Source organism: Boleophthalmus pectinirostris, unplaced genomic scaffold, assembly GCF_026225935.1.
Source record: "Boleophthalmus pectinirostris isolate CB_2022bp ecotype Guang Dong unplaced genomic scaffold, ASM2622593v1 HiC_scaffold_2, whole genome shotgun sequence".
Taxonomy (NCBI): Eukaryota; Metazoa; Chordata; class Actinopteri; order Gobiiformes; family Gobiidae; genus Boleophthalmus; species Boleophthalmus pectinirostris.
This window is the reverse complement of record NW_026571152.1, coordinates 3,584,653-3,605,687: the sequence shown is the minus strand read 5'-3', so window position 1 is coordinate 3,605,687 and position 21,035 is coordinate 3,584,653. Positions and strand designations below refer to the sequence as shown.

Genomic DNA, 21,035 nt, shown 5'->3' with positions numbered 1-21,035 from the left:
TGAAAAGAGACTGGATGGTTTAGCAGTTCAGCAGTGGCAGCATAGCAAGAATGTAGCAGGTTCAGTTGTTCAGGGTTTTTCCTGTGTCTGGTTTCCACCCCTCTATGTAAAATATACCCATTTTTCTGCTACTCTGCAGCATTTAAGTATTTGTCTTTGACCCAGTGCTGCTGGGGCGACTTATCTGGAGCAGGGACCCACCTCCAGACCCTGAGCTAAGCTTGGTGAGGACAACTACTAACTGGAGGATGTTATTATTGTGCATGTTTGTATTATCTTAGCCAGGCTGGTGCCACCTAGTGCCTCTGCTCAATTTCATTTCTCTCCAGCATCTAGGTCAGGAATTGAAATACACTAGACGGTTTGCAAGAACCCCGGAATTTGTAGACCGGCCAATCAGCGAAGAGCTGAACCAACCCGAGTTGCGATAGCAGACTGCAGACGCTATCCTCATTGACAGAAATGTTCACTCTCCACCAGTGTTCCAGTGCATTACATACGTCATGACCAAATAGTAGCGATTGGTTAAATAAAAAAGTACTCGCCTACCGTCGAGCAAACTAATTCTAATGCTGCGAGGTCAGATTGTTTCCACGAAATGAAACTGGCTGATGAATCAGGCTAGGATTACCTGGTCATTATTGTTCACTAAGCGATTCATTAGTTTCTTGGAACATTAGGGACAGGACTTAACTAGTATAAGTCCTAGTGTCTCAGACCAGCACCATCACAGTGAACATGACTTCTGGATGGGAACATCTTTATTGCAAAAACAGTGTCCAGGTGCCTCCCAATGAAACCTTCTCTACATTCATGTACCATATAGTAACATTCAGAAAGCCTGACTGTCGTGTAGTTGAGTTTATTCTTCTGTATTCTCTGGTCCACAGTAGTTTCTTGTGAGGTCAGAGGTCTCTGTGATGTGCACACTCCCGTCCTGTCTGACCGTCTCCTGGAGCTGGGGTCTGTTCAGAGCCTCCCCCAGCCTCTGCTTCAGCTCCAGCACCTGCTTCATGTATTCCTGCACACAACAGCAGAGGGCAGCAGCACAGGGGGAAGGTCAAATAGCTCATCAAAATACATGTTATCACAGGGGATAAAACAAGAAAATAAATGTATTGCAGATTTTTCTCATGATTGGCCTTGTACTACAGTAAAGCTACCATCAGTAAGTTTAGGTTTTTGAATTTGTGAAACCTGTTCTCCCCTCACCTGGTCTTTGTTCAGACTCACCTGTGCTCTCTGCTCTGCCGTCATACTTTCACACAGCAGTAATGTGAGACAGATGTGAAAATACAACAGGGCCGGGTCAGCCAGTCGGATTACAGATGGTAGCTTTAAGATTTAAAACAGATTAATACTTTATTATCCCATAGGAATAATACCTGAGATCTTGCTAAATATATATATTTTATGTAATCTTTACTATGCAAGTTTTTAGGAGGAGGGTCTCTCCATGGACATGTCGTTTTACCTGGAATGTTCCATGGTATTGCATTAGTTTATCTATTATGCATTTCTCCTTTTCTTCATGAAGATAAGCAGGTGGCAGACCCTCCATCAGAAAAGTGACATAGTAGATCTTTAACAGTGTGTCTCTTACAGCGGGGTCGTCGGTGGGCAGAGCAGAGAGGGCAGCCCGGGTCAAAACTGAGAGGTAGATTTCTCGATATCTTTGGACGCTCAGACCGTGAATCAGGACCGGGTCTCTGATCGGGCCTTCCCCTTCAGCTTTGTCATCGTCTTTCTTGGGTCCCACTGGAATCTCCCTATGTTGATGCTTTTACCTGCCTCTCATCTGCAGGGGGCGCTGCTGGTCGCTCTCGTCCCACACAGCAGAGTTTTTCTGAGGGAGGGGACACAACAGTGATGACTCACTTACTAGTCAGGAAGTTGAAACTACCAGATGTATAAAAGTACACAGAATTTACTACTTCACTAAAATTTCAGAGCAAAGCTTGTTTGCTTCTAAATATAAAACATGCTGATGGATCTGAGTTTAACTAAATCATTGCAAAGTGGTCTAACCAAAGAGAACATCATGTTTTAGTGAAAAGTGTTAGGCCGATTATAGTAATTGTGTAGTTCTATTTTTAAAACCTCAGTTTAGACTGAGAATAGTCCTGTGGGGCTCAGAAGTCCAAATATTATCCTAAAGAGTTCTACATACTGTGATAGGTATTTTTGGTAGGTAGGAAAATGTCCTATCGTCCCATCATGTATTTGCATTTCATGAACATGGTAATGATTCACAGTCACCTCTGCGTCCTGTGTCCATCTTCTTTAGAGTCAGTCTGGACCGTTTGTGCCGGACGCTCAGAGGACGGGGGACTGTCCAAGTGACCAACCTGCATTCACAAACATACACTCACATATCTGTCCAAGGTTTCTATTTCAGACCCTCCACCTGAAGAAGGACTTGGTCCACCTTGAAATGACAAAAGCCAAGGATCAATCCCATTGGTTACTAGTACATTTACACTTTACAGTACTGTATAGAGTATACCACAATTACTGGTTAAGTATAGATGCCAACTGCAGTATCACATTCAAACCTACTCTGGTTTAACACTGGACTAACACAGAGTGAAAACACAATCCTGATTTCTATTGAATTTCCCCAATAACAAACAACAAAAAAACTTCTCCAATCTGCTTATTCAGTCTAATGTTTTGGGTACAATGTTCTTAGGATTGTGTTCAGAGTTGTTTAATTGTCTTGGAAAACATCAGCAACTCAACCTAATCACACGTATTATTCACTGTGCAACATTCACACTTCATTTGTGGATTATTTGGACCTGTGAGGCTGTGGTCAGGATCCTGTCTTCAGTGGAGCGTGGTCCTGCTGCTGGTCTGTTATTCTGCAGATCCAGCTCGTCGTCTCTCCAGTAACACGTCTGCATTTCACACACAAGGTCATGTTACTTCAGTTATTAGGTTCTTCAAACTTCATTCAAGGTTTTTATTTCCTTTTCTCATTTTTATTACAAAATATACCCTGTTCCTTTAACTGGCAATATGTCTAATTGTCACAAAATAATGACTGAAAAGCTTTAGTAAAACATGCTGCTAGAGTGAATCATTCATTTCAGAATTCTAATATTATAAAATAAATTTCAACTTTCGCATGTCCGTTTGTGTAAAATGTTCCTCTTCAGTTAAAAACTAAAATCCAGTTTGAATTTCCACCTCGAGTTTGAGAAATACAATTCCAACAATGGCAGAAACACAAAAGGACACCACGGAAACAGAAAAAGAGTTGCAGTAAAAGTATTTGCAGTAGTATCACAAGTAGCACAAGTATCAAATTTGACTCGTTTTGACCTTCAACAGTAGAAAAAATACCCTAAACATCATTCTTTTTTCCTGAAATTTGATGACTTTTCCTAAATTTTGCCAAAATACACAAAAATGAAAATATTTTAAAATGTTATACTTTTGCACAGGTGCTACAAATTTTGCGACACTGAGGCTGTTTCGGGTCAATTTTGACCCGTATCAAGATGGATTTTAGCTCTATCAGTGTGGGTCAAATGAAGCAAAATGGAAGTTTTAGGGAAACTTGAAACTGTGAAACTGCACAGACCATGTGTGTGTGTATTTTTTATGGCACAGTGGTGACAGAGTTCAAGAGGTCACTGTTTTGAGATTCCCCCATGCCCCAGGTTCACATAGACAGACGCCTCATGGTTTTTGAAGGGGCAAAGGAGAATCTCAAAACAGTGAAAGGAGTGATCATCCTGTTTATGGAGCACAGAAGAAACACAAGTCAATCAAGTGGGAGAGAGATCTTTTCTTCTAAGTTTGAGTAAGTTCACCCAGGACACCACAGTTGTCTGGTACATGTAAAAAAAAGAACAAGAATGTCATTCTTATGAGCACATTACATATGGCTGCAGAGGTGAGCTCCTGGGAGCTCCATCATCATCATCATCATCATCATCATCATCATCATCATCATCATCATCATCATCATCATCATCCTTGACTACAATGCCAACAAAGGAGGAGTGGAAAATCTTGACAAAGTAACAGGCACAGCTGAACCTCCCATTGGCCTGCTTTGCTGGCCCACTTTGTCTATGGAGTGAGGTGAACCCGACCTGGAGGCCAAGCAGGAGGAACTGGAGGAGGTTCTTTTCTGGAGGAGCTTGGAAAGGCTCCCTGGTGACTCCCTGTATGCAAAGGTGACACCAGCTTCCCCTCACAGCAGCTTCAGCAGCATTGGTGAGGTCAGTGCAGTGATCTGAACCTGACCTTGATCAAGAAGTCACACCAGAAACCAACACAAGGGCACAGAAGAGAAGGAGATACAAATGTAGCCCTGCAAAGAAGGACTGAAAAACTGTTACAACCTGCTAGAAATGTGGAAAACAGTCCCACACACACAAAGTTTCCTATCACTGCTTTGAATGCACAGTTTGAAATAAGCAGAATGGCTGCAGTGGATAAACATGGATATATTCTAAATTCCAACAGTTCCGAATATTTATGTCATTTTCAAATGCAATAATATATATAAAAACCCTTTTAGGTGTTTTGTAAAACAGGACTATGATACTTGTGATAGATGTTTTTCTCCAAAAACGAGTGTTGTAAAACTTACAAAAATATGCTCTTCCTGCTCTCAGAAACATTATATTTATATATTACACTTATTTATTAATGTGGGACAGTCTATTTAGTCATTTTAAATAATAAATTTGGTTTAGACACTTACTATGAGGGAATTCTTGGTCCATGTCAAATTTGACCCGAACTATACTGTGAATGCTTCAGAAATGAACAGTATGTAAGAGTTAATGATTCAGTTTCTTGAGTAAATATCTTAAAAGCAGATTTGTATATCCACAACTACAGTTTTATTCTGGTAAAAAGACATTTTGAGGATTTTTCATTCTTCAAAAGGAAGACTATTTAGTTTGAAATTTTCGTTTGCAATGGCAGCAATCTTCACACTGAAACTCACAGCACTGTTTTTTTTTTTTTTCATTAAACAATAAAACAACAAATAATAAACACAGTTTAATAATAGTGATATAAAAAATGCATTTCAGGTTTTTACACTTCACACAGATAGCTCACATGAAGACACTGCACATTTATTTACAGACAAATGTCACATTCTCATTCAAGCAAACTGAACTTTAAAATACTCTGGTAACTTGTCCTTGTCCTTTAAAGCAACATCACATGTCAGAAATAATGTGAGCAGCTCAGGGCTCTCACTTGGACTCCACTGAAATGTTTTTGATGACACTTTTCAGTTCAGCCACCACCTGTTGAGAAACACAACCCAGGAGTGAGTGTTCAGATGCAAGTACAAGTTCATGTTATGTTTTGTTTTTTTTCCAGTGTATTACTGATGTGGTATGACTATAGCATGACTACAGTACAGGGCAGTCTGATTTTGACCTCAAGAGCTGCTTTTACAAAACATTTGGACTACATGGGGCCAGACACATTTTGCTCAAATACTTGGATACAACAGAAGTACCTCCACCTGAAGTACCTGTGTTACGAGTGGCCGTCTGTTCTTTTGGTCATAGAGGCAGTTTGAGGCCAGAGAGTAGATGGACTCTGCCTGCCCCATGTCCCAGTCAGTCATGTGTGTGTCCAGGAACATCTGCAGAGTCAGCTCTTCATCCTCGTCATCAATGTCGTACCTCATCTCCATCTGCAGCACAACACACAAACATACATTTATATTCACACATCACCATATTGAAAAGTCTATACTAAGTGTTTGAGCCAAAGTGCACTGCTTTGATTGGCCTGCAGGTGGCGCCCACGTCAGGTATAAATGTGCCTCTTCTGGTGAAGCAGTCACGTGTGCGACCTGGTAGGGGATATTGGTTTATGACCTCTAAATTCAAAAGGAGTTTTGTTGTTTATTTGCTTTCTTTAATCATGGAAATAAAGTGACCTTTTAGCTGCACTCAAGACAACTCATGAACTTGAATGAAATGGTCATTAGAAACAATAGCCATCCTGTTACCATAGCGACAGTGTTTGTGCACATCTCTGTGGCAGAGTTTCAGTTTGGCCACTAAACTAAGAACACGTTTATACATTTCAAAATCACAGTTTTATAGAAGCTCTATGTAAGTTTTATGGTAAAGGATTCATAACCTAGTCAGGCTGGTGCCACCTAGTTCCTCTGCTCTATTTCCTTTCTCTCCAGCGACTAGGTCAGGAATCTGAATACACTAGATCACAGGTGTCAAACATAAGGCCCGGGGGCCAGATCCAGCCCTCCAAGACCTTTAATCTGGCCCTCGGCTGATTTTCCACTAAAATATTTTAATTATATTTTCTTTTAAAATATTGTTAATTTTCTTAGCACAGCAGCGTCTCTGTACGTGGCCCCTCCCACCAGAGCAGCACAAGTGAAGACTTGTCTCTTTCCAAACGCTCTTAAAGGACGATTGTTTTGACTGTTGACCGTGACACCCTCATCAACAAAATGTTCAAAATGAGAAAAGTGGAGCCGAGTGCAGGATTTTCCCCAAAAAATTGACTTATTCCTGTTTACATACAAGTTCATGTTAAAACTTTGTGTTGAAATTACATTTTTCTTAAAGTTTCAGGTTGTTCATAATATTATAATATTTTGTAAAAGAAAGAGTTCATCAATTAAAAAAGATTTCTGTAATAGATTTGTGTTTCTCTGCACAAATATTTGAACTTATTGTTATTTTTGGGGTTTATATGACATGAGATTTTTGATCCGGCCCCTTTGGAATCAAAGTAGGTTGGATACGACCCCCGGAACAAAATGACTTTGACACCCCTGCATTAGATGGTCTGCAAGAACCCCAGAAGTTGTAGACCACACACTGGCCAATCAGCTGTGAGCTGTGAAACCATGACGTCAAACTGGTGGCATCTGTCTGTGTCCCTTTTGTGGAACAGCACGACAGTAAACAAAGTGTTGAGACGGATGTAGAGGAAGACAGACATTCTGTGTTGTCAACAATTCCCCAGATCAAGGATTTAAAGACGGAACAAAGAGAATGTTTGGTGAATTTTATCAAAGGGAAAGACATTATTGCCCTTCGTCCTATGGGATTTGAGAAAAGCCAAATATACCAGTTATCCCCGTTAGTGGCACAGTACATACGTCACGACCAAAATAGCAGTGATTGGTTAAATTTAAAAAGTACCCAACTACCATCAAGTGCACAAATCCTAATGCTGCGAGGTCAGACGGTTTCTACGAAGTGAAACTGGATGATGAATCAGACTATCCATAACCTGCTTGTCCCATGAAAACTCAATATGTCTGCTTGATGTTTCAGTGTAGAAAATATTACAGGAGTTTTTATTGACAGTGAATACAGGCAGTGGAAATGTTGCAGCAACATTAACTGCAACAGTTCAAGATCAATAAAGTCTGTCTCTGTCTTTCTCTCTTCTCTCTCTCCTGATGAAGGCACATGAACAGTCAGGCTACACAGTCAAGTCTGCAATTTAGTGTTATTCAAAAACACATCCATTCATCAAATCAATATTTCAATATAGAGATAATGGACTATCACAAGGTCTTGTCTCTTACCAGGAGCGAAGGTTCTCTGTCTTCATCGGCCGGAGGGAGTCCAGACAGGATTTCCAACAAAACCTGAACATGAAAAACTTCATCAATTTTTATTTTTATGATTTATAAAACTGTCACTTAACAGGACTTAGTATTGTATATGTACAAAACAACATTAGAAACACATACTTCCTTCTCCAGAAATCCCACTTCCTCATCATTTTATTGTTGAAACTAAAACATGCACATCAAGTAAACTCCACCATCTAAGGTACTTCTACTACTACTTCTACTACTACTACTACTACTACTACTACTACTACTTCTCCTACTACTCCTACTGCTACTCCTACTCTTACTCCTACTCCTATTCCTACTACTACTTCTACTACTACTACTACTCCTACTGCTACTACTACTCCTACTCTTACTCCTACTCCTATTCCTACTACTACTTCTACTACTACTACTACTTCTCCTACTACTACTACTACTACTCTCTACTACTACTACTACTCCTCCTACTCCTCCTACTCCTACTACTTCTACTACTACTACTACTACTACTACTACTACTCCTATTCCTCCTACTCCTACTTCTACTCCCCCTACTACTACTACTCCTCCTACTTCTACTACTACTACTACTGCTACTCCTACTCCTACTCTTACTCCTATTCCTACTACTACTTCTACTACTACTACTACTTCTCCTACTACTACTACTACTACTCCTACTGCTACTCCTACTACTTCTACTACTACTACTACTACTACTACTACTACTACTCCTATTCTCCTACTCCTACTTCTACTCCCCCTACTACTACTACTCCTCCTACTTCTACTACTACTACTACTCCTACTACTTCTACTACTACTACTCCTACTACTTCTACTACTACTACTCCTACTACTTCTACTTCTTCTACTCCTACTACTTCTACTACTTCTACTACTACTACTCCTACTACTCCTACTACTTCTACTTCTTCTTCTACTTCTTCTACTCTACTACTACTACTACTACTACTACTACTACTACTACTACTACTACTACTACTACTACTACTACTACTACTACTACTCCTGCTCCTACTCCTGCTCCTACTACTTCTACTATTCCTACTACTTCTACTACTTCTACTACTACTACTCCTACTACTTCTACTACTACTACTCCTACTACTTCTACTTCTTCTACTCCTACTACTTCTACTACTTCTACTACTACTTCTACTACTACTACTACTCCTGCTCCTACTCCTACTACTACTACTACTACTACTACTACCACTACTACTATTACTACTACTACTACTACTACTACAGCTAGCACTTTAGTTTCGTACTAAGAATCACTGTATAGAAAACACTTTATTTCAGAAAAGTAGCTGTTCATCACTACTTTTAAAAATCAATCGTCTTATTTGTTGAATGAAAGATCAAACTGTATTAAGTCTGAAATATCCATGTGAGTGACAGGTAATAGATAACAGCCTTAGTTTGCAGTAAAGTGATTTGGAATTGGAAACACTAAAAGACGATACTCACAAAGAGATTCAATTTCACTACTCTGAAGAAATGCATCTGCCCTGTTTACATCCTGCCATTTCACATGAATCAGGAGTTTGAGGTTCTTTGTACGGACTGTTCAAATGCACAGTTGTGAAGAGATTTTTTTATAGATTTGCCCCCGGGCCTCGAGGCTAAACTGACATGGTCTAGTTGCTAAGATGTATTCCTGGGTTTCAACTTATTGTTACAAGCAACATTTTGAGGACTTCTTCCCCTTCAAAATTAAAAATATTAAGTTTTACATTGTTAATCGGTATTTTCTGGCCAGCCAGAACCACATGCTTTGACAAAAGACAAGTGGATCTAGAGCTGTGTCCTGATTTTAGACCACGTGACTGACAGGCGGATTAACCAATCACAGAGACACAGAATCAACAATCGAAGCGCCACCCTATGGCTCATCTCAGGTAAAAGAAGTTATACATTTTGTTCAAAATGTTAAGAGAATTTTGGAGAGGAAACAGCTTCTGCAGGTGAAACAAATGAGCAGTTGCGGTTGGATCGGCTCAAGATTGGATTTTCATGCTCTATGGTCCAGTTCCAGATCCTTCTAGATTCTAATAAAATGTAGAAGAGTGACTGGTCAAAATCGCTATTTTCAGGATTCCCACTCTTTTTCACTGACAAAATTTCATGACCTAAAGTGAATTTTCCATGACTTTATGGCACCTAGATGTGTAGAAGTGATCAGACTTTTAGGGCTAATTATGAAATGTGAACTCTTTCCACTCACCTTATGAATTGGGATTATAGTTTTTAACATTCAAAATCCTGTCAGTGCATTTACTGTCGTCTCTTTTAAACAAAAGGTGCAGAAATAATCAGATTTGCCTCATGAGAACTTAACAGAAAGCTGTAGTTGGTGAAAGAGATACTAAAATTCCATGACTTTTCCAGGCCCAGAAAATGACATTTTCAATTTCCATGACTTTGGGAACCCTGTGGGAGCCCTGTATGTTGTAATTTCTCATCATTCTGAAACCTGGGATATTTCTGCTGTTCCTGCTCTATGGTGCAATTTTGACAATTCCTATTAAAAAGATATAACATTTAGTTTTAAATTGTTAGTCGCTATGGCAACGGTCCTGATTTCTATGTGTAAATTGTAGGCAATACCACTCCGAAGCTGAAGATGTCTGATTTGGGTGTGATCTGTCCCCTCAGAGCCTCAGGGGCCATGTAAGCTGTAGTGCCGACCACTCTGCCGGTCATCACCGTGGACGACGTGTGTTTGGAGGAGGCCCGCGTCAAACCAAAGTCTGAGATCTTTGCCACCAAACCCTCATCCAACAAGATGTTTGCACTAAGAACAAAAAAACCCCAAAAAACATTACAACAAACCCCCACATAAGAACTCTTTTAATAAATTTACTCCTGGCAAATCTGTCACATTAAGTAAAAATTATATATAACAAAAACATTTGTTTAATGATCATCAATAACAGACTTAGAAAAGCATTGTGATAGTGATCAAGAGTCAAAGAAGACATGTTATGCTTTTGTCTGTCTACATTTTGGACATTTGAAATCACAAAACTGGGATTTTGGAGCAATAGCTTGTGGACTACACATGAATAAAGATTGCTTATGCATGAATAAATACAACTATGAGAGTGGAAATGAGAAGGGGAAACAATTCTGACAGAGGTTTTTTGGTCTTAATAGCTACTTTGGCTTCCTTCCTAACAGCAGCCAAACCACAGTGCTGATGTCATGTAGTGCAATGACATCACTTGAAATATATGATTAAATAAACCTTTGATATACAATTGTTCACAAATGTCCTATTACAAAAGGAAACAAAACGCACAGCACACTCAGATGGCCGATGTCCAAAAGCTTTTTTTAAATTTTTAAATAACATTTTGGCAAAAAGAGCCTTTGTCAGATATCTTTCTTGCTTTGGACCACAATACACAAAGTGGTTGGCAGCCCAGGTGCTCATATCCCCTCCAGTGAATGGGAGTGTTATGGAGGTTTGCTACTGCTGTCTCATTCAGTAGAGTTGTGATTCTGGAGTGTGCATCGGTCAGAATGCAAGGATCAAGCAGAAAGATCTTTACTTTTCTTTAATGTAAACATGAGTCTTTGGATGGGCGTGTGTGTGTGTGTGTGTGTGTGTGTGTGTGTGTATGTGTGTGTGTGTGTGTGTGTGGTTCTGTCTCATGGACGCACACTACAAGAAAAGAAACAGAGATATAAGAGACGACCAGTGTTGGGAAGGTGACTTTTAAAATGTATTCCCCTACAAATTATAGATTACATACCCCAAAATATAGTTTGTAATGTAATCCATTAAATTACTTAAGGTGAGTAATGTAATCTGAATACTTTGGATTACTTGGTACATTCATGTAGTTTTCAAAAGCATGACAATATAAACCACATCCTGAAAATTCATGTTTGTTCTCTTTAAATTGTCTGTTGAGCTCAAATCTCCATGAACAGACTTTTGTTTACTGTAGAGAAGCAAAAACAAGGATCTTAACATAAGATGTTTTGTTTTATCTGCTAAAAGAAAATAAAAAGCCCAGTCTTTACTTAAACATGTAATAAATATTATTGATAGAGAAATGATCACTGCTGCCTTAAAGTATGTCCACATTAATGTTAAGTGTCATATTGTTTAGACCTGGTTTAGACCTGGTTTAGACTTGGTTTTAGTCCTGGTTTAGACCTGGTTTAGACCTGGTTTTAGTCCTGGTTTTAGTCCTGGTTTAGTCCTGGTTTTAGTCCTGGTTTTAGTCCTGGTTTTAGTCCTGGTTTAGTCCTGGTTTAGTCCTGGTTTAGTCCTGGTTTAGACCTGATTTAGTCCTGATTTACTCCTGGTTTTAGTCTTGGTTTAGTCCTGGTTTAGTCCTGGTTTAGACCTGGTTTAGTCCTGATTTAGTCCTGATTTAGTCCTGGTTTTAGTCTCGGTTTTAGTCCTGGTTTAGTCCTGGTTTTAATCTTGGTTTAGTACTGGTTTAGACCTGGTTTTAGTCCTGGTTTAGTCCTGGTTTAGTCCTGATTTAGTTCTGGGTTTAGTCCTGGTTTAACCTAAGATGTGAAAACAGTAAAATCCCTCCGTGTAATCCATTTATTTCAACAAAGTAACTGTAATCCAATTACCACTCATTGAAACAGTAACTGTAACTGAATACAGTTACTCATAATTTGTACTCTGATTATGTAACTTCAGTACATGTAATCTGTTACTCCCCAACACTGGAGACGACAACACACCTCTGATGCACAGACTAATAATAAACAACACTAAACTTATCATATGCTCAGAAAACAGCCGCCCCTAGTGGTCAGGCTTGGTACTGCACCCTAACTGAATGCTATAATAGAGCCTTGCCTTCATAACAGGCAGTGCTGGGGAGTAACAGATTACATGTACTGGAGTTACATAATCAGAGTACAAATTATGAGTAACTGTATTCAGTTACAGTTACTGTTTCAATGAGTGGTAATTGGATTACAGTTACTTTGTTGAAATAAATGGATTACACGGAGGGATTTTCCTGTTCACACATTTTGGGCTACCCCCCCCTTTTTTTTTTTGTTAATTCTACTCATTGCCGGAAACTAAACCAGGTCTAAACCAGGACTAAACCAAGACTAAAACCAGGTCTAAAACCAGGTCTAAAACCAGGTCTAAATCAGGACTAAACCAGGACTAAAACCAGGTCTAAACTAGACGTAAACTAGATCTAAGGTGGGTCTAAAACCTGGTCTAAAACAGGACTAAAACAGATCTAAAATCAGGTCTAAACTAGATCTAAACCAGGTCTAAACCAGGTCTAAAACCAGGTCTAAAACAGACTAAAACAAGACTAAACCAGGACTAAAACCAGGTCTAAACTAGAGCTAAACTAGATCTAAACCAGGTCTAAACCAGGTCTAATACTAGGTCTAAAACCAGGACTAAACAAGGACTAAACCAGGACTAAACCAGGACTAAACCAGGACTAAACCAGGACTAAACCAGGTCTAAACTAGATCTAAACCAAGACTGTGTGGACGTGTCTCCTCATCTTCTATCAATAATATTTTTAATTTGGTTCAGTAAAGTCTGGGCTTTTTATTTTATTTTAGCAGATAAAACATCTTATGTTACGATATCCAAGTCTTTGTTTCTCTACCGCAAATCAAGTAATCCAAAGTATTCAGATTACGTTACTCACTTTAAGTAATTTAATGGATTATGTTACAAACTACATTTTGGTGTGTGTAATCTGTAATCTGTAGGGGAATACATTTTAAAAGTCACCTTCCCAACACTGATAACAGGGAGGTTCCAAAGTGAGGTCACCCAGAGAGCTCACCTGTGGATATGAGCACCTGGGCTGGCAACCATTTTTGTACTGTGGTCCAAATCAAGAAAGATATCTGACGAAAGCTCTTTTTGCCGAAACGTTATTTAAAAATTTAAAAGCTTTCGGACATCGGACATCTGAGTGTGCTGTGCATTTTGTTTTGTTTTTTTGCTTTTTTTTGCTTTTGTCTTGCTGCTCCTCACATTTACACCTCTGCAGGAATTTTGGTGTGCGTTTTCTGTTTTTTTTTTTACACAAATTTTCTATTAACAGTACTGACAGGTAAAAAAGTTATAACTAATCCTACCTCTTAATATCTCTGTGGACGTGGTGATTGGCGTGGAGGTATTCGAGACCCTGGGCTGTTCCCAAAGCGATGGAGCATCTCTGAGACCAGGACAGAGGAGGACAGCCCCCCTGAAACCACGGAAACAAATATAAAGAGATCGGTCATTTCATCCAGTGCTGGTTTGAGTAACATAAAGTGAAGCTGTATTTTTACCAAGCGGGCCAGTCTGTCCAGTAAAGATCCATTGGACATGAAGGCGTAGACCAAACACGGGTTAGGCCCATCGCTGGAACATCCAACCATGTCTATGAGGTTTTCATGTTTTAACCTGAAGAAAGTAATGGTTAATAATCCAATAAAGTAAGTATTCACATTTAAAGCAGATATATTATGCTTTTGTCTGCTATATACAGTGCTGGGGAGTAACAGATTACATATACCAGAGTTACATAAACAGAGTACAAATTATGAGTAACTGTATTCAGTTACAGTTACTGTTTCAATGAGTGGTAATTGGATTACAGTTACTTTGTTGAAATAAATGGATTACATGGCGGGATTTTCCTGTTTTCACATTTTGGTCTATATCCCTTATTTATTTATTTATTTATTTGATAATTGCCGGACACTAAACCAGGACTAAATCAGGACTAAAACCAGGTCTAAACTAGATCTAAACCAGGTCTAAACCAGGACTAAACCAGGACTAAAACCAGGTCTAAAACCAGGTCTAAACTAGATCTAAACCAGGTCTAAACTAGATTTAAACCAAGACTAAACCAGGTCTAAAACCACGACTAAACCAGGTCTAAATTAGATCTAAATTGTGACTAAAACCAGGTCTAAATTAGATCTAAACCAGGTCTAAACTAGATCTAAACCAGGCCTAAACCAAGACTAAACCCGGACTAAAACCTGGTCTAAAACCAGGTCTAAACCAGGACTAAACCAGGTCTAAATTAGATCTAAACCAGGGCTAAAACAGAATTTAACAGGATTTAATCCTGCTGCATGGACCGTGTCTCCTCCTCTTCTATCAATAATATTTTTAATACGGTTAAGGAAAGTCTGGGCTTTTTATTGTCGTTTAGCAGCCAAAACATCTTATGTGAACATATCCGTGTCTTTGCTTCTCTACCGAAAATCAAGTAATCCAAAGTATTCAGATTACGTTACTCACTTTAAGTAATTTAATGGATTCCGTTACAAACTACATTTTGGGGTATGTAATCTGTAATCTGTAGGGGAATACATTTGAAAAGTCACCTTCCCAACACTGGCTATATAGTTATATAATCTATGAGTATAATCATTTTATATTTTGGATATTTTAAAGATAATATTCATCTAATCTAAAAGGATTTATTAACAGAAGAATGGAAGCTAACTTGTAGAATTACTGCTGTAGTTTATTGTAGAGAGCAGGGGATTTTTTTTTTAAATTTATATATTTTTTCATTTAGGTCAAAATAATTATGCAATGCTGCTGAATCCTAAATGTGTCAGTATTTAAGAAAGAAGACAAAGAACATAGTAAGTAAGAGCAGTGGGGAAAAGGGGAATTTTCGAAGCAAGGCATCTTGAATGCAGGAGAATGAAGATGATGCTCTTAAAAGTCCATTTTGTAGAGCATGTCTAACATAACACCTAAAGGCCCTCCCTAAAGTCTTTTAAATACATTATAACAAAACACATTCTCATCTTACGTTTGCAGAGTCAGTATCTCTTGATTGAACTGAACCTGCAGCTCCTCCATCGTGATGTTTTCCATCTGTGCACAGGGAGGATGCAGTTTGTAATAATACAAAAGGTAAACTAAGTACTCACAAGCTCCACTCAAACAAAACTATAACTTGTTAAAGGTCTGCTATCTACCTTTTCTAGTGTAGGGGTAACCGTCTGCTTGTCTCCATGAAAAAGTTATTACCGTATTTTCCGCACTATAGGGCTCTCTGGATTATAAAGCGCACTGTCATTGAAAGGTCTATTTTCAAACTTTTTTCACAAATAAACCACACCGGACTACCGTATTTTCCAGGCTATTAGATGCGCTCTTAAGCCTCCAACACCATCAAAAAACGACTGCGCGCCCCACAATCCAGAGCCCTATACACGAATCCACTCCCAGCACGACTTCAGTAAACTACAAAGCCACACCACCCACAGAACACACAAACACACATGGAGCAGACAGTGACCGCACAGCGAAACACACCCACAGACACACTCATCACTCCACGCCGACGAGGAACGGAACGGAGGAACAAACCAAAAAGTGAGTGCAATGTGCCACTTCTAGACACAACTGCACAACTGAGTCACTGTGAACACGCCGATAATCCGTTGGTCCCAGACACACCCTCCCTACACGCCACAACTGAACAAAGCCCAGAGTCACTGTGAACGCCACAAACAAACAAAACCACTCACCCATCACACTGTTGTGTTTCCTTTAAAGTCCAGTGCGGTTTATTTGTGAAAAAAGTTTGAAAATAGATCATTTAATGACAGTGCGCCTTATAATCCAGAGCACTTAAGAGTCTGGAAAATACGGTATAAGGCACATTAAAGGAAACCCAACAGTGTGATGGGTGAGTGCTTTTGTTTGTTTGTGGTGTTCACAGTGACTCTGGGCTTTGTTCAGTTGTGGCGTGTAGGGAGGGTGTGTCTGGGACCAATGGATTGTCGGCGTGTTCACAGTGACTCAGTTGTTCAGTTGTGACTAGAAGTGGCACATTGCACTCGCTTTTTCGGTTTGTTCCTCCGTTCCTCGTCGGTGTGGAGTGATGAGTGTGTCTGTGGGTGTGTTTCGCTGTGCGGTCACTGTCTGCTCTGTGTGTGTTTGTGTGTTCTGCGGGTGGTGTGGCTTTGTAGTTTACTGAAGTCGTGCTGGGACACCTGAGTGGATTTGTGTATAGGGCGCTCTGGATTGTGGGGTGCTCAATCATTTCTTGATGGGGTTAGAGGTTTAAGAGCGCGCCCTATAATGCGGAAAATATGGTACTTTTGTGTTGCAAAATCTGGAAGTTAGAGGTCAGAAGCGTAGAAGGTATTTTTGGCATCCTTAACTGAATAATTGTCAGAACAGAATAATTAACAGACGCAAATTCAGTACTTGAGTAATATTTTCTTCTCTTACAGGGTTGAGTTTTTTCACAGCCACAGCTCTGTTGTTAAGAAATCCTTTATAAACAGTTCCAAATCCTCCCTGTCCCAGTCTGCTCCCTCCCTCTGACACCGGCCGATCATCAAAGTTCCCAGTGATCCTCCTCAGGTCTGAGAACAGGAACCTGCACAGACCTGAGACGAAACACAGGGAGTCAAAGGACGCCATCTACTGGACATATCAAAATATCAACAACAAGGCAGAGGAAATGATTTTGTAGTGACTGTCATGATTTCTGAAATAAAGTGTAAAACCTTAATTAGCCTTAATAAAGCATGAGCAAAAACTTAATTCAACAAATTATTTATTAATTAGTAACTTAAATATCAAAGTTACTGTTAAGTGTTACCAAATGATGTAATTTATACTACACTTTTTCAGAATATAGAAATACTATTTGGCATCACTACATACACAAAAAAGTACAAATCTATCCATTTTTGTTTGACAAGGGCAGTAGAATGAAAAGTAGTAATTATTGGATTTTCTTAAATATTTTTTCTAAATATGACCCCAGATACAAATGAAACTTGTAAGTAAATATTACAGCTATTAGATACATAACATTGTTGTATGGGTAGAATTCTACTCAAGTACCTGTACATGTTTAAAGATCTACTCCAAAAAAGTCATGTGATACTTTCTGCCTCTGCAAATGAGCAAGTCCTGAACTGGTCACAGGGTTTAATTTGAGATACAAAGATCAGGTTCAATGAAATGCATGTCGTACCTGTGTGATTGGCTTCCCCGCTCTCCTGTTCACAGTGTTTTTTCAGAACTGTAGCATCATCCCCTCTGACTCTTCTCTCTTCACCGATCACAACAGTGACGTCGGGGTCTAACGCTACAGGAAGGACTGGGTCAAGCGAAACCTCTTCTGCGGGGGGAAGGTTTGTGTAGGAAATATCAAACAGAATCAGGACTGAATTACAACTAATGTGTCGTGCTTTTACCTGGTAACAAAAGACTAGCAGCAGCCAGTAACTGTTGGCTCTTCAGAATGTCCACCAGCTCTCTCACAGTGCAGTTGGTGGTTCCCCAGTCGTTCAGTAACTCTATGGTGGGGCTTTTTCCTTGCTGAATTAAAAGTTCAAACTGCCTAAAAATAGAATACAATTATTAAGAAGTGCAAAGTTACTCAAAACTTGTATCTATGTTTTAATAGAATAAAATAAATGTAAATAAACTGCACCAAATGTCGTGTGTAGACTGAATCACAGAAAGGTACAATATGTAACTTTCCACAACCTGCTTGTCTCCATGGAGTTATTGCTTTAGCTGACATGACCCACAGTATGGCATTAAACTTGTATATCTCCTTCATTAGCTAGGACCACACCAACAACGACACAGTGTGAAGAAGTTTATTGATAATGTACGAGGCGAGGCAGAGATGGCTGGGTTGAGACTATGGGTGGGGGCTCCGTCTCAATCTGCAATTGGCCCAGCCGGAACGGGACCCCCCTTGTATGGGTCTTATGAGTGAAAGACAAAATAGGGGATGGGAGGGTGGGGTCGAGTTAGCAGAGACAAACTGGGATGAAGGGAAAGGCTGCTACATATAGGCTTCTGGGAAATTCGAGGTGTGGTGGAGGTGAGTTGTGGTTCGCTGGTGAGAGGAGAGGGCGGCTGAGGAGTGGTCCTGCTCCCGAATCTCACTTAATCTTATTAACTACATATAGACATTTAGGTAACACTACCAAAACATGTTACTGCTCAGATCTATGGAGTGGTGAACCTTCTTTCCATGTTGATGCATGTTGATGATGCATGAGTTTTAAGGTATTTAAGCAACAAAAACACATCTAACTGAAGAAATGTTGTGCAGTTTAATGCCATACTCCAGCTCAATGGAGACAAGAAGGTGACAGACATATAGTTAAGTATTCACATAAGTTACATAATGCACCTTTAAGTTCTAGAATCTAGTGTAAAAGTGTGGTGTCTGGTGGTAGTCAGAATAGTGTTTGTGCACACTGGAAGGACCAGGGCAGCTTTTGGCTTTAGTAGAGTAGCCAAAAATAGTTAAGTCATATTTTATTTATTTATTTATTTATTTCATAAAGTATAAAAGGACATCAACACTAAATATTCCAAATCAGTTCAGGCACAATTACTGATCAATTGCAAACAGAAATCTTCACTATTATGCACAACAACTTAGTTTTCTTTTTCATACATACACATTGCATTTGATTTTATGTATTTTTTTAAATGTCATCATTGTACTTGATTCTTTTATCTCTTTGTCAAGACTGTTCCAAAATTAACTCCTTTCACAGCGATGCTTCCTTCCATAACCTTGGTTCTGAATCTGGCTTTTTTAAACATGTAGGTTCCTTTTCAATTGTAGTGGTTTGTTCTCATCTCAAACACCCTTTGAATATTTACAGGTAACACTCTGCACTTTGCTTTATACACGACTTTGAGGAGATTTAAGTCGACAGTATCCTGCATTTTCAACACTTTAAGTTGAACAAATATTGGGTTGTTTGTCTCTCTACAATGACTGTTGGTGGTAATTCTCAAGGCCCTTTTTTGTAAAATAAATAAAGGTTGTAGGTGAGTTTTACATGTTGACCCCAAATTTCCACACAGTCCATCAGATCTGGTACAATTATAGAGTTATACAAAGTTAATAATGCTGTACTATTTAATGAGAACTTGACTTTATGTAGAACAGCAATGGCTTTGGAAATTTTGCCTTTTGTGTAATTTATATGAGTCAAACTCCAGTTTAGACCTTCATCAATCATGACTCCTAAAAATGTGGTTTCATTTACTCTTTGAATCTGTCTCTCATCTATTTCTAATGTTATGTTGTCTTTTTTCTTTTTATCATTAAATAAAATAAAATAAAATTTGTTTTTTTGTTTTTGTTTTTTTTACATTAAGAATATTAAATACTAATAACCACCACTCAAATGAGAGAAACTACTGCCTCAACACAAGCTCTGATTCATAACGTTAGTTCATATGACTGGACGGACAATTAAACAGATTAATGATTGAACAAATTAATAAAAGCCAAATCATGTCTGAAGAAGTCAAAGAAACACACATTTAATACTGTGGCTCGAGACAACATCTGACACTTGTTCATTACAGTAAAGAGTAAAGTTAATAGTGTTGTTCCACTGTAAAATCTCTGCATACAGCGCAGTACCAAGCACTAGTGCCTTTAAAGAAAGTCCATTACCTGACGTGATGTTGACAGTACTTGAGCTCTCCACTCGGCTTGCGTATGCACTCGATCACATCTTTCCATCTCTCTTGAGGGTCCAAAAAGCAAGATAACTGACGACGTAAAAAGAAACTAAGATTACGAACATACGTGCTGGGAGTAACCGGTTTATTCATCTTAAACCACTCCAGCCGTGAGTGCGAACTAATAATGCGTAATAATAATCTCAACGCATGGACATTTTAGGAGAAAATGACAGTCAAAACTATTAGTTTAGCTGGTTGTCAAGTATCGTGGTGTATTTCCGAAATTAAGCAACTTCCTAAACACTGATGGGTGGGAAAAGCCAGACTCCTCCTCCTCCTACAACGCGGAAACAAAACCAAACGGCATGCGTAAAAGTCCATGTGTTTATATGACAAAATCCTCCCCTGGATTACCCATGGATTACCCATGGATGACCGGGGAGAGTATTCTGCTGCTGCCTTTGTCGTCCTGCTCATTATAACTCTCTGGTCACATTCAACATTGGGTGACGTTTCTCACCTTGGGGACCCTCCTCATCTTGGCTTCAAAAACCCACTTCTTCAGTCATCTGAACAAAAGCCCCAAGAGCCTCGACTCATTTTCTGACTCAAAATGAATGTTGTGAAAATGACATGGCAGCTCTTGGTCTTTATTTAGACTAAAACAATACAAAAATATATGTGCCAACTTTGCGTCGGCCGAGGGGAGGGGAGATGTTGTTTGAGGGACACTTGTCTTGACACTGATAGTTGTGCCACAGGGGGGCCGTCACAGGGTCACAGTACTGGTCCATCAGACTCTCTTTACCTTCAGACCAAAACCAGAACAGTTGTGTCCAGGTTTCTGTTGGAATTCATCTTATTATAACGTTTTAGTCATGACATATACTTGGATGGGAGACCGCCTGGGAATACCAGGTGCTGTAAACTTTTACTTTTCTTCTCTTG

The 21,035-nt window shown here is 39.2% G+C and overlaps 1 protein-coding gene and 1 long non-coding RNA gene across 3 annotated transcripts; both read right to left on the bottom strand.

Annotated features, from left to right (window-relative positions):
- Window positions 1–35: 35 nt before the first annotated feature.
- On the bottom strand, window positions 36–3,947 carry LOC129409364 (uncharacterized). The gene is made up of 4 exons (XR_008632373.1): window positions 2,802–3,947; window positions 2,260–2,348; window positions 1,604–1,846; window positions 36–1,021 (listed from the first exon to the last, which is right to left on the bottom strand). It is a non-coding gene; the product is annotated as an uncharacterized LOC129409364 (long non-coding RNA).
- A 1,068-nt stretch (window positions 3,948–5,015) lies between these two features.
- On the bottom strand, window positions 5,016–20,384 carry irak4 (interleukin-1 receptor-associated kinase 4). 2 transcript variants are annotated; one of them, XM_020933463.2, is made up of 11 exons: window positions 20,077–20,384; window positions 17,831–17,976; window positions 17,608–17,754; window positions 16,851–17,011; window positions 15,418–15,482; window positions 13,925–14,039; window positions 13,730–13,839; window positions 10,235–10,421; window positions 7,562–7,624; window positions 5,516–5,680; window positions 5,016–5,282 (listed from the first exon to the last, which is right to left on the bottom strand). In XM_020933463.2, exons 1-11 carry the CDS (start codon window positions 20,235–20,237, stop codon window positions 5,229–5,231), a joined length of 1,374 nt encoding a protein of 457 aa, XP_020789122.1. In that variant the 5' UTR covers window positions 20,238–20,384; the 3' UTR covers window positions 5,016–5,228. The 2 variants fall into 2 exon arrangements, with proteins under 2 accessions (XP_020789122.1, XP_055011080.1); XM_055155105.1 differs by having other exon boundaries at window positions 17,831–17,972; window positions 20,077–20,373.
- Between the last annotated feature and the right edge of the window lie 651 nt (window positions 20,385–21,035).